Source organism: Salmo salar, chromosome ssa20 (assembly GCF_905237065.1).
Source record: "Salmo salar chromosome ssa20, Ssal_v3.1, whole genome shotgun sequence".
NCBI classification, from domain to species: domain Eukaryota; kingdom Metazoa; phylum Chordata; class Actinopteri; order Salmoniformes; family Salmonidae; genus Salmo; species Salmo salar.
In genome coordinates this window covers 56,625,619-56,637,976 of record NC_059461.1, presented here as the reverse complement: position 1 = coordinate 56,637,976, position 12,358 = coordinate 56,625,619, and the positions used below count along the sequence as shown (strand labels likewise).

The 12,358-nt window shown below is 44.1% G+C and overlaps 1 protein-coding gene across 1 annotated transcript in view; it reads right to left on the bottom strand.

The window, feature by feature from the left end:
• LOC106580906 (PTB-containing, cubilin and LRP1-interacting protein) overlaps positions 1-12,358 on the bottom strand; it is a 119,479-nt gene that overhangs the window by 93,557 nt on the left and 13,564 nt on the right. Inside the window, exon 2 of the mRNA XM_045703651.1 lies at positions 10,355-10,501. Coding sequence (XP_045559607.1) covers positions 10,355-10,501 — 147 coding nt within the window. The remainder of the gene's footprint in view (positions 1-10,354; positions 10,502-12,358) is intronic.

The following is a 12,358-nucleotide window of genomic DNA, read 5'->3' as shown; positions in this document are numbered from 1 at the left end:
CTGAGCGGTGGTAGGCACCAGCACGCTCGTAAGCATTCATTCAAACAACACTTTTGTGCGTTTTGCCAGCAGCTCTTCGCAATGCTTCAAGCATTGTACTGTTTATGACTTCAAGCCTATCAACTCCCGAGATTAGGCTGGCAATACTAAAATGCATATTAGAACATCCAATAGTCAAAGGTATATGAAATACAAATGGTATAGAGAGAAATAGTCAACGCGTCATAATTCCTATAATAACTACAACCTAAAACTTCTTAACTGGGAATATTGAATAACTGGGAATATTGAACCACCAGCTTTCATATGTTCTCATGTTCTGAGCAAGGAACTTAAACATTAGCTTTTTTACATGGCACATATTGCACTTTTACTTTCTTCTCCAACACTGTGTTTTTGCATTATTTAAACCAAATTGAGCATGTTTCATTATTTATTTGAGACTAAATAGATTTAATTTATGTATTATATTAAGTTAAAATAAAAGTGTTCATTGTTCATTTAGTATTGTATATATATATATATATATATATACACTGCTCAAAAAAATAAAGGGAACACTTAAACAACACATCCTAGATCTGAATGAAATAAATAATCTTATTAAATACTTTTTTCTTTACATAGTTGAATGTGCTGACAACAAAATCACACAAAAATAATCAATGGAAATCCAATTTATCAACCCATGGAGGTCTGGATTTGGAGTCACACTCAAAATGAAAGTGGAAAACCACACTACAGGCTGATCCAACTTTGATGTAATGTCCTTAAAACAAGTCAAAATGAGGCTCAGTAGTGTGTTTGGCCTCCACGTCCCTGTATGACCTCCCTACAACGCCTGGGCATGCTCCTGATGAGGTGGCGGATGGTCTCCTGAGGGATCTCCTCCCAGACCTGGACTAAAGCATCCGCCAACTCCTGGACAGTCTGTGGTGCAACGTGACGTTGGTGGATGGAGCGAGACATGACGTCCCAGATGTGCTCAATTGGATTCAGGTCTGGGGAACGGGCGGGCCAGTCCATAGCATCAATGCCTTCCTCTTGCAGGAACTGCTGACACACTCCAGCCACATGAGGTCTAGCATTGTCTTGCATTAGGAGGAACCCAGGGCCAACCGCACCAGCATATGGTCTCACAAGGGGTCTGAGGATCTCATCTCGGTACCTAATGGCAGTCAGGCTACCTCTGGCGAGCACATGGAGGGCTGTGCGGCCCCCCAAAGAAATGCCACCCCACACCATGACTGACCCACCGCCAAACCGGTCATGCTGGAGGATGTTGCAGGCAGCAGAACGTTCTCCACGGCGTCTCCAGACTGTCACGTCTGTCACATGTGCTCAGTATGAACCTGCTTTCATCTGTGAAGAGCACAGGGCGCCAGTGGCGAATTTGCCAATCTTGGTGTTCTCTGGAAAATGCCAAACGTCCTGCACGGTGTTGGGCTGTAAGCACAACCCCCACCTGTGGACGTCGGACCCTCATACCACCCTCATGGAGTCTGTTTCTGACCGTTTGAGCAGACACATGCACATTTGTGGCCTGCTGGAGGTCATTTTGCAGGGCTCTGGCAGTGCTCCTTCTGCTCCTCCTTGCACAAAGACGGAGGTAGCGGTCCTGCTGCTGTGTTGTTGCCCTCCTACGGCCTCCTCCATGTCTCCTGATGTACTGGCCTGTCTCCTGGTAGCGCCTCCATGCTCTGGACACTACGCTGATAGACACAGCAAACCTTCTTGCCACAGCTCGCATTGATGTGCCATCCTGGATGAGCTGCACTACCTGAGCCACTTGTGTGGGTTGTAGACTCCGTCTCATGCTACCACTAGAGTGAAAGCACCGCCAGCATTCAAAAGTGACCAAAACATCAGCCAGGAAGCATAGGAACTGAGAAGTGGTCAGTGGTTGCCACCTGCAGAACCACTCCTTTATTGGGGGTGTCTTGCTAATTGCCTATAATTTCCACCTGTTGTCTATTCCATTTGCACAACAGCATGTGAAATGTATTGTCAATCAGTGTTGCTTCCTAAGTGGACAGTTTGATTTCACAGAAGTGTGATTGACTTGGAGTTACATTGTGTTGTTAAAGTGTTCCCTTTATTTTTTTGAGCAGTATATATTGGAGGACCAAAAAGTCAATACCGATTAATCAGTCTTTTTTGGTCCTCCAATAAATCGGTATCGGTATCGGCGTTGAAAAATCATAATCGGTCGACCTCTAGTCTGAATACTTTCCGAAGGCACTGCATTTAAGGAATAGGTGGGTATTTGGTATTTGCCCATTGTCTCTACTGAGGTCCCTCTCTGTAGGCCTCCCCTAACATAACATTAATACCAAATAACTCCTTGAGAATTCTGCAATCCTGAGGCGGTTGTTAACATTCTTCTCTGCTTATTGAATCAGCCCAGTACAGCTGGCTCAGGACAGAGCTGCATGTGAAAGTGTGGGAGTTTGTTTAAAGATATTCTCTGGTGCTTTTGTATACTTTTTAGACAGTAGTTCTGAAAGTAGCTCCACGAGCCAAAAGTGGTAACTGAAAATTGCGACTTACATCACAAATGTCCAGATATGTGAACCACGTCATTGCTCTCTCGCTCTACTGTGAGTGCGCTCTTGCTAGTTGTCACTCAAATGGTGATGTGCTGAAGCTCATTGGCTGAAACTGAAATTGCTAGGGGCTGGCCGACAGAGGGGTAAATGTAGGGAAAATGGAGCCGCACAGCTTTCAGAAAACGATTGCTTTCAAAATAGGGATTTCGTGGCTAGCTAATTGAGGTAAGTAATTCTGCTCATAGATTATGCATGTATGAACTACACATGGACATGTCCAGCCCAAAGCAGGAGGTTTAAAAAATACTTACTAGTCGCCAAAGTACCGTCTTTAAGTATGTGCTTGCTGGCTTGTGTGGAAGAACAATACCTGTTTGTTTGTATGTGTTTGTGTGTGGGCGGGAGGGAGGGAGACTGGGGACGGGGGACGGGTTTGTGCATGTGTGTAGACAAAACAGACGCTGTGGGCTACATCCCAGTGAGTCCACAGAGCCACCTCAACACCCACAATGGGGTCCTTCACACTCCCAGAACCCCACAGCATCCCTGCCACCAGACCAGATGTTTTCTGTGAGATTCTATCCACTATCTGTCTCTAAGACTGCTTGTTGTACTGCACTCGCCCTTCAACATCTCCTGTTTTTATATCCCCCTCTCTCATTCAACATTTTCATTGTTCTTTTCAAAGACGAAAATACAGAAGTGCTTTGTTCTAACACTTCTCTAAAATTAAGTTAAGTGATGTTGTGAAATGCAAGCAGAGACAGGAAGAGAGATGTTGAGTAAAAACAGACTTGGGTTCAGACATACTTTGAGCGTTTGCTTGAGTCTGCCTGGAGTGCCAAATAGGCCGGTTTGAACGTTTTGGGACTTTTCTATTGGTTTATTAAAGGGATACTTTGGGATTTTGACAATGAGGCCATTTATATAATTCCCCAGAGTCGGGTGAACTCGTGGATACCATTTTTATGTCTCTGCATACAGTTTGAAGGAAGTTGCTAACTAGCGTTAGCGCAATGACTGGAAGTCTATGGTATCTGCTAGCACACCATAGACTTCCAGTCATTGCACTGACGCTAGATAGCATTGGCTGGCGAAACTACTTCTAACTTCCTTCATACTGGAGACATAAAAATGGTATCCACGAGTTCATCTGACTCTGGGGAAGTAGATAAAATCCGTAAGTATCCCTTTAAAGCAGACACACAAAGCAAACCAGAGTGAATTTGATATCAAAGGGACCAATTTGAGGAAAGCCCTGGCTGAGATTGTCAGCGTCAAGAGAAAGTAGTTCTTTAAAGCAGACATCTGCCTTACACAAACACACACACACACACCATCTCACACAATTCCATTACAATACAAAGAGACACCAGTAACACACACATCATCTCACACATATTAGAATACAAACTACAAAGCGAGACAAAAGCATCACTGACAGACACATGATCTATGATCTCACACTCGCTTCTCTCTTGTTTTTACTCTCTCCCTATCTGTCAAACACACACACGTACTACAAAGCTTGAAAATCTGGCTTGGGTGTTTTTTCTTAGAATCACACAGTGAAATAGAGCTAATGTAATATACAGAGACAGGACCGGGACCAGAGAAGAATTTCCAAGAGCTCAAGGGATTCTGTCACACATAGTACACAGCTCCCGACTGACCCAGATGGTTATGAAATAACTGTTCTCCAAAACAACTGAAAACAGACAATAATACTCCTACCCTTCCCTGGGTCTGTCTGCAAACAGAATGCCAGTATTCTCTCAAGCAGACCAAAGACTCCAGGGAAGATGTGCTCTCAAACTTTTTAAGTGTCCATGAAACCAATTGGTCAGAGTAAAATGATCAACATTACACAAAATGAAATACATTAAAATGTATACTGAACATAAATATAAACACAACATGCAACAATTTCAAAGATTTTACAGAGTTACAGTTCATTTAAGGAAATCAGTCAATTTAATTAAATTCATTAGGTACTAATATATGGATTTCACATGACTGGGAATACAGATATGCTGGTCACAGATACCATAAAAAAAAGGTAGGGGCATGGATCAGAAAACCAGTCAGTATCTGGTGTGATCACCATTTACATCATGCAGCACAACATATCCTTCGCATAGAGTTGATCAGGCTCTTCATTGTGGCCTGTAAAATGTTTTCCCACTCCTCTTCAATGGCTGTGCGAAGTTGCTGGATATTGGCGCGAACTGGAACACGTGGTCGTACCCGTCAATCCAGAGCATCCCAAACTTGCTCAATGGGTGACATGTCTGGTGAGTATGCAGGCCATGGAAGAACTGGGACATTTTCATCTTCCAGTAATTGTGTACAGATCCTTGCAACATGGGGTTGTGCATTATCATGCTGAAACATGAGGTGATGGCGGCAGATGAATGGCACGACAATGGGCCTCAGGATCTCGTCACGGTATCTCCATTTGCCATCGATAAAATGCAATTGTGTTCATTTTCCGTAGCTTATGCCTGCCCATACCATAACCCCACCACTACCATGGGGCACTCTGTTCACAACGTTAATAACGTCAGCAAACCGCTCGCCCACACAACGCCATACACATAGTCTGTGGTTGTGAGGCCGGTTGTACGTACTGCCAAATTCTCTAAAACGACATTGGAGGCAGCTCATGGTAGAGAAATGAACATTCAATTATCTGGCAACAGCACTGATGGACATTCCTGCAGTCAGCATGCCAATTTCACGGTCCCTCAAAACCTGATACATCAGTGGCAGTGTTGTGTGATAAAACTGCACATTTTAGAGTGGCCTTTTATGGTGCCCAGCACAAGGTGCACCTGTGTAATGATCATGCCGTTTAATCAGTTTCTTGATATGCCACACCTGTCAGGTGGATGGATTATCTTGGCAAAGGAGAAAGGCTCACTAACAGGGACATAAACCAATGTGTGCACAAAAGTGGAGAGAAATAAGCTTTTTGTGCGTATGGAACATTCCTGGGATCTTATCTTTATTTCAGCTCATGAAACATGGGACCAACACTTTACATGTTGAGTTTATATTTTTGTTCAGCGTTCTACAAATATATATATATATAAATCTAAGTATAACCTTGAGGTTTAAGCAGATCTGGTTATTTGTTGGGTTGAAGGGATATGAGTTCACAGGGGCAGGGGTAATCAGTCTTTCACTTGACAGACCACAATAAGACCAACTAGGGAGGTTAACATAAAACAAATAAGAGAATTCCAGTAGTGGTGGTGCGTGGGTAAAATCACTGAGGAAAAAAAGCCATATTACAACCTATGTGCTGTGATAATTATGTTGTTTGCTCTATAACCCGTTCATACGCCACAATGATATATAAGGCAGAGACAACAAGACGACAGTCACGCAATGGCAGAATAAATTTAACCACATCTTTGTTTCATCACATAACTGGAAAGCACAGCTGTCTGGTGAAGTCCACAAAGCACATTACATGTGACAAACAGTTGAATGACCTACAGCATGGCCAAGCAAGTTAATGTTTCCCACATTTGATTTAGAACCACAGTGAGTTACCCCAAGTCAGAAAGAAAACAGGAACTGCCTGCGCTTAGTCTAATACAGTGACAACTTACCAAAAACAAACAATTTAGGCCTAGTCCAATCAACGTAAGCGAAATATCATGTGGCTGTCCATGGTACTGATTTGTGTGTGTGTGTGTGTGTGTGTGTGTGTGTGTGTGTGTGTGTGTGTGTGTGTGTGTGTGTGTGTGTGTGTGTGTGTGTGTGTGTGTGTGTGTGTGTGTGTTGCCTCACCTACTTGTAGAGGAACGACATAGAGAAAACATGTTTTGTTTTTGTTGTCCAAGACTATGCTACCTGACTTCCTTTCATGAGCAACGATGAGCCAACTAATTAACATTAGCCTACTACATCAAGCTACATATTGAACTTCCATCCTCTGTATTAATTAATGGTTGGATCAGAATCAGCATTGTAATCATTGGCGAGTACAGAGAATTAAGTAAAACCACAAGTCCAAATCCCTATATCCAAGGCTTATTTAGGAAAGGGAAGATTTTAGCTAGGTAGCTAGCCAAATGTTCGTTGGCTTCCGTTGCTATTGAATTCAATGCTACGGGCGGCAACAATGTCATACTCTTTTTGGCCAGACAGCATCAGATACATGGGCTACACATACAGAGACAGAGGAGTGCTGTTTCACTCGCTCGGATGCTTTCTCCCGTGAGATACATTCAGCCACTTGCAAATTTAAGGAAAATGATGAAACACACAAAATATATCACTTTTTTGGCTTCCCTTGGCATCCATTAGTATATGCCACTGAGAGAATGCTAAACGTTTAGAAAAGTTGTTTTTTAAAATAAGTCTTAAGATCAACTGTCTGTTCAGTAAGGCTGAGACAAGTAGAGGGTAGATAAGAGGGCCTGATGAAAGGTCTGGTGGTGTAACAGACGCCATCCTGTCAGAGAGACCACACTGCAACTGGGAACCAGTGTTTTCCAGGCCGTCTTTAACCAAAGTCGTCAAAAACACCAATTAAACAAGTTAGAGAGAGGGAGGGCAATATAATGCTAGCGGAAACGGTGGCGTGAACACAGATGTTGAAGCTTTTAGCTGACGAGCCGAGATGGCGAGCAGCAGAGTACCCAGATCCTCAGAGCACACGTGGCCTCAGCTTTGTCTCCATGGAAACACTGTGCCACTGCTGCCCTCCGCAGCCATGTCGTTATAAAATCAAGGATATGCCAGGCGATTAGCTCTCACTTTCTGGATCACATCCAAGTCACACACACTCACAGGGGGTGCTTGTATGGTTCTTTGTTTGGTTAGTCAGTGTTCTGTCTCAAAACTGGGAGCAACGAATGGAAAACTCAGCTTCCTCCCAAGCTGCAGCATCTTTTTTTCAGAAGCACACTGAAATAAGGAGCTTTCCTTATCCTCTCCCTGCGTCATTACCTGGGGGAGCAGTAGATCTCAGAGCCACAAAGTGCACATACACACACACACACATACACACAGAGTGTGAAAGCTTAGATTCCTCTCTGAAGGTAAGTAAGAGACTGATACCCCTCTGCAGCTGCTCTGAGTCAAGGTGGTTCCTACCAGTGTTGACTGAGTGACGAGGGAGTGTTTGGAACGTGGTTGGAACGCGCGTGGACCACAGCTATGGACTCCATGACAGAGATTGGGATCTGGGTTGTAGAGAGAGCAGGGTAGGGCAAAGAGAGGCCCAATCCCAAATCAACCCCGTACCACCCTAGGCACTTGTTGAGATCTGAGACGATTGTACAGGTATGAGCAATATGGTATTAACTTCACCTTGCCTCCTGACGGGCTAGGGGGAAGTTTCTCCATATTGTTTATTCCTATCCAAGGCTCTGGGGTTGGGAGAGCAGAGAGCAGGGCAGTGTCTGTGCAGAATCACTGATCTACAAATCCCCTCAGGCCAAAATAACTAGGACTATGTGATCAAGATTAGCAATTTTGTGCCTCATCTTGCTCAAACTGATCCCTTCAAACACCCTGAGAGTCTCCAGTTAGAGAGAGGCTGTGGAAGGAGAGATGGGAGCAGTGAGAAATAGCTTTTCATCCCAGCAGCCGTTAGCATTGGCAGGGTGACAGCAGTGGTTGGGTCCGTGGGTGGGTGGTTGCTAGGGCTGGGAATTGCCAGGGACCTCGCGATACAATATTATCACATTACTTAGGTGTCAATATGATATGTACTGTATTGCGATTCTCACAATTCTATATTTATTGCAATTCGATATTGTGATTTTATTTCGTTTCGATGTTTCAAACATATTGCTCACCATATGTCTTCTGCAGAGGGACAAGAGAGAGCCGTGAAAAAACGAGTTTTGATCAGTCATGGAAATAAAAGTGCTGAAAAATATAACTATAGATTTAAAAATATATATTATTAACTGTTTCTCTCTATCTCAAAATAAACAAGGGGGGGTATTTGGAGGGGGAAGAGTGGAGGGGGAAACCTGGAGCAATCGCTGACAGACCAGCTATCTCACACACTGACTGACTGACTGGCTGACTGGCTGACTGTCATGCTGAAATACACGTTCATGCTGAAACACATATATACACACACACTCAATGCCGAAATATGCACTGAAACACATATATACACACACACTCAATGCCGAAATATGCACTGAAACACAGTGAGCACACAAGCGTGCACAAGACTGCATACACACACACACTTACACACCTCCAATGCATCTGTTAGTATTCAAATCCCCGCCCCTCTAAAAAGCCTACTTCTGTAGCTGTGGAACTCACCTCTCCTCTCCTCTGCTTTCCTATTCAAACTGAAAACCCTGGAAAAGCACAGAGTCAGGGTGAGTAAGTAAAAATATTTTGTAGCTGGCATTCTCCGATAAATAGATGTAGTGGTATCCATGGCAACCAAACCAAGCTCTCTCACAGCTACCTTGAAAGGAGCAACGTCTGAGGAGAGAGGAAAAGGAAGGGGAACTGTGTGTGTGCATGCATGCGTGTATACTACAGACGTAGTATACAGGCAGATTTCAGACGTTACTTGTTCACACTGGATAGAGAGGTCCACTGAGGAGCTTCAACTAATCAGCTTTAACCTCACAATTCAGCAGAGGACAGATGTCTGGAAAAAAATACAGGCATGCACATACACCCAGGGCTAGGCTAGCCTGGCACCGCAACACAAGCTAGAGACCAAAACCCCAGCCAGTATGTGAGTCCCAAATAGCACCCTGTTCCCTTTATAGTGTACTACTTTTGACCAAAGCCTCAAAAGTAATGCAATATATAATAAAAAGGGTGCAATTTGGGATGGAGACTGTCAGTTTCCCATTGGCTGTGCTGAGCCCCAGACCCAAAGACCAAAAGCCCCACTGTTCCTTCCTCTACTGCCAGAGAGTTATAAAGGATGGCTGGTTGGGTTTCAGCAGAACATTTTCACAGGTGTTCTGGAACAAGTCGTGTCCCGACAGAGATCAGCACCTCTGCACTAAATAGTGTCTGCTCTTTTAATCAGTCAATCATGTGATCTCCATGTGCACCCCTCTTAATCTTTCTACTAGCACATAGCATAGCTGGTCACTAAAATAGAATAGAGCTTCATTGTCCATTGTGAAACGTCAAGTTGTCTTTTGGCTGTCTGTGTTCTGTGTGTTGTGATTGAATGAGTTCGATCATAAGTGAGCCAGTGGATTGGTGTGTATTTATATTCAAAGCCTTGTCCAAATGAGATGATGTGAAAGCCTTAACAAGCCTGCCAAACATCTTCCACCATCTCACCCACAAATGCACACACACACAACTGGAAGTTGCCTTAGTTACAACCAACATAACACCCTGCGCCCCTTCCACACACAACATACACACACACAAGGAAGTGTTGTCTGTAATAATAGAACGTGTCTCTCCTGTTTTTTCAACCTGCTGGCCTGTTTCTGTTTGTTTTAGGTTGAACACAGAGAATAGACTTTGACTCAGGCAGCTCGCAGGATAAAGATCTAAATTAGACAGTTATCACAGCTAGGCAAACACACAACATTGATAGAAGACACGTGCCCATAACACACACCTATGATACGTTCCAGGATTACGATTCTAACACAACCCCATCGTTCTTACAAGTGATACACACCAATGAAACACACATAACCATGTGTGTGTGTGCATGTGTGTGTGTGTGTGTGTGTGTGTGTGTGTGTGTGTGTGTGTGTGTGTGTGTGTGTGTGTGTGTGTGTGTGTGTGTGTGTGTGTGTGTGTGTGTGTGTGTGTGTGTATGTGTGTACCTTGTAGCCGTTATGGGTGTTTTTCTTCATGAGTGGCGTGGTAGAGCACAACTCGATGGCCTCCGGCTCGTGGAATATCACCGTGGGCAACGGCTCCTTCCTCAGTGTCAGAACGTTCAGCTTGGTCTTCAGCATCGTCTGGAAGTGCTGAGAGAGATAACATCATGGTCAATCAATCAACCAATCAAGAAATTCATAAATATGCCCATCCATCCATCCATCCTTCCTTCCTTCCATCCAACCCACCCACCCACCCACCCACCCACAACATTCTTAGTTCCCACATTCCTAGTACTTTCTATTCTGATGAAATTGTGCAAGTCATGATTTAATTAGCGTGCTTGGTTTTGTTAGGCTTTTTCAAGGAAACCCAGAAAATCCACAATCCCATTTCTGCTCTTTAGGTGGGAGACCAGAACGGACATGTGGTTCTGGTCGGCCTTACAAAACCCCAGATTCCAGTTTGGGACGAGGCGCCGTGGCTCTCATCTCCTGTTCTGACGTACACTTCACATATAGAGAGAGCGAGAAGGTCCCTCATCTGCTGTCCACATGTCAGCTGAAGAACAGGAGAAGAGGGACTGTTACCCAAACCAGAGTAAAGCCACTGTGACAGGCCATCTTAAAACCAAGCACCGGAAGTGCCACAGTTACTACTCATCCTCCTACAAGACCCCACTACATCTCCATCATACAACCCAAACTCCACCTGTGAGGAGAGGAGAGAAGAGGAGGTTTGACAGAGACGAGATAAGGAGGAAAGATGATGAGGAGAAAAAAACAGGAGAAAAAAAAGAAGAGACTAAAAGAGGAGAAGAGGAGAAGCAGTTTTGAAACTAAAGCCACGTGTGTGAACGCTCGCTGACCTCCACATCAGCACTTTATGGCTTCCTGACAGTGCTCCACATTCCTGTGGTCAGCCCGGATTGGAGGGTGGGTGGGGGGGCTCTCAAGGCACCGTGTGGAATAAAACTGGAATTCTATTCATAATATTTTCACTGCATTTTCATTATTTTATTATTCCTCTGGATTAAAAAATAGCCTCATCGAGTTACGAATATTATTGATTCTATTTGGGTTGGGGATGAGGAGGAGGAGTTTCTGATTCTGGGTCCAAGGAATAGACATTGATCCCAATACTGGTTGTTCTCTCTCTCTCTCTCTCTCTCTCTCTCTCTCTCTCTCTCTGTCTTCTCTCATTCTCTCTCATCTTTCTTTAACTCTTTGTCCCTACTCTCTCTCCCTCTCTCCCTCTCTCACTCTCCTACCCTCTTTTTCTACCTCTCTCCACTCTCTCTCTCCCCCTCTCCCTCTTTCTACATCTCCCTACTATCTCCCCATACTCTCTCCTTCTCTCCCTCTTTCTACCCATCCCTCCCTCCCTCCATCTATCTCTCTCTCTCTGACACAGCAGGCTCTGTCTGTACAGTCTGGTCCTCATGTAGCCCATTCACTGACTTCTTTAGACATGTGTTTTTAAAAGTTACACCACATTCTCAGTAACAGCCCATTTTCCTTGTAAACAATGGTATACATTTCACGCGTGAGCGAGGCACGTGACTTTTCCCAAATAACTTTTGGCTTAATGTTATGGATTGGGAGAGAGCATTTGAAAATAGAGGGGAGTAGACATTTTACACCGTTTAGAAGTGACCATTCTGGTGTGAGAGAAGGAGGATTCTATAGCTCTGTGGGAGATGAGAGGAGACACAGTACAGGGATCTTTCTGCTTTTGAAATCCTTGGCCGGGCTGCCTAAGTGTAATTTTTTTATTTTTTTAAAGTTTTGATTTAGAAAGAAACTGACAAAATGTATATTGACAAACACTAAACAGTGTTCAGGTTGGCCTAGATTGCCTCTAGAGAGTCTGTGTGTGTGTGTGTGTGTGTGTGTGTGTGTGTGTGTGTGTGTGTGTGTGTGTGTGTGTGTGTGTGTGTGTGTGTGTGTGTGTGTGTGTGTGTGTTTGTGCATGTGTAAACTATGATATGTGCCTGTACACACGAG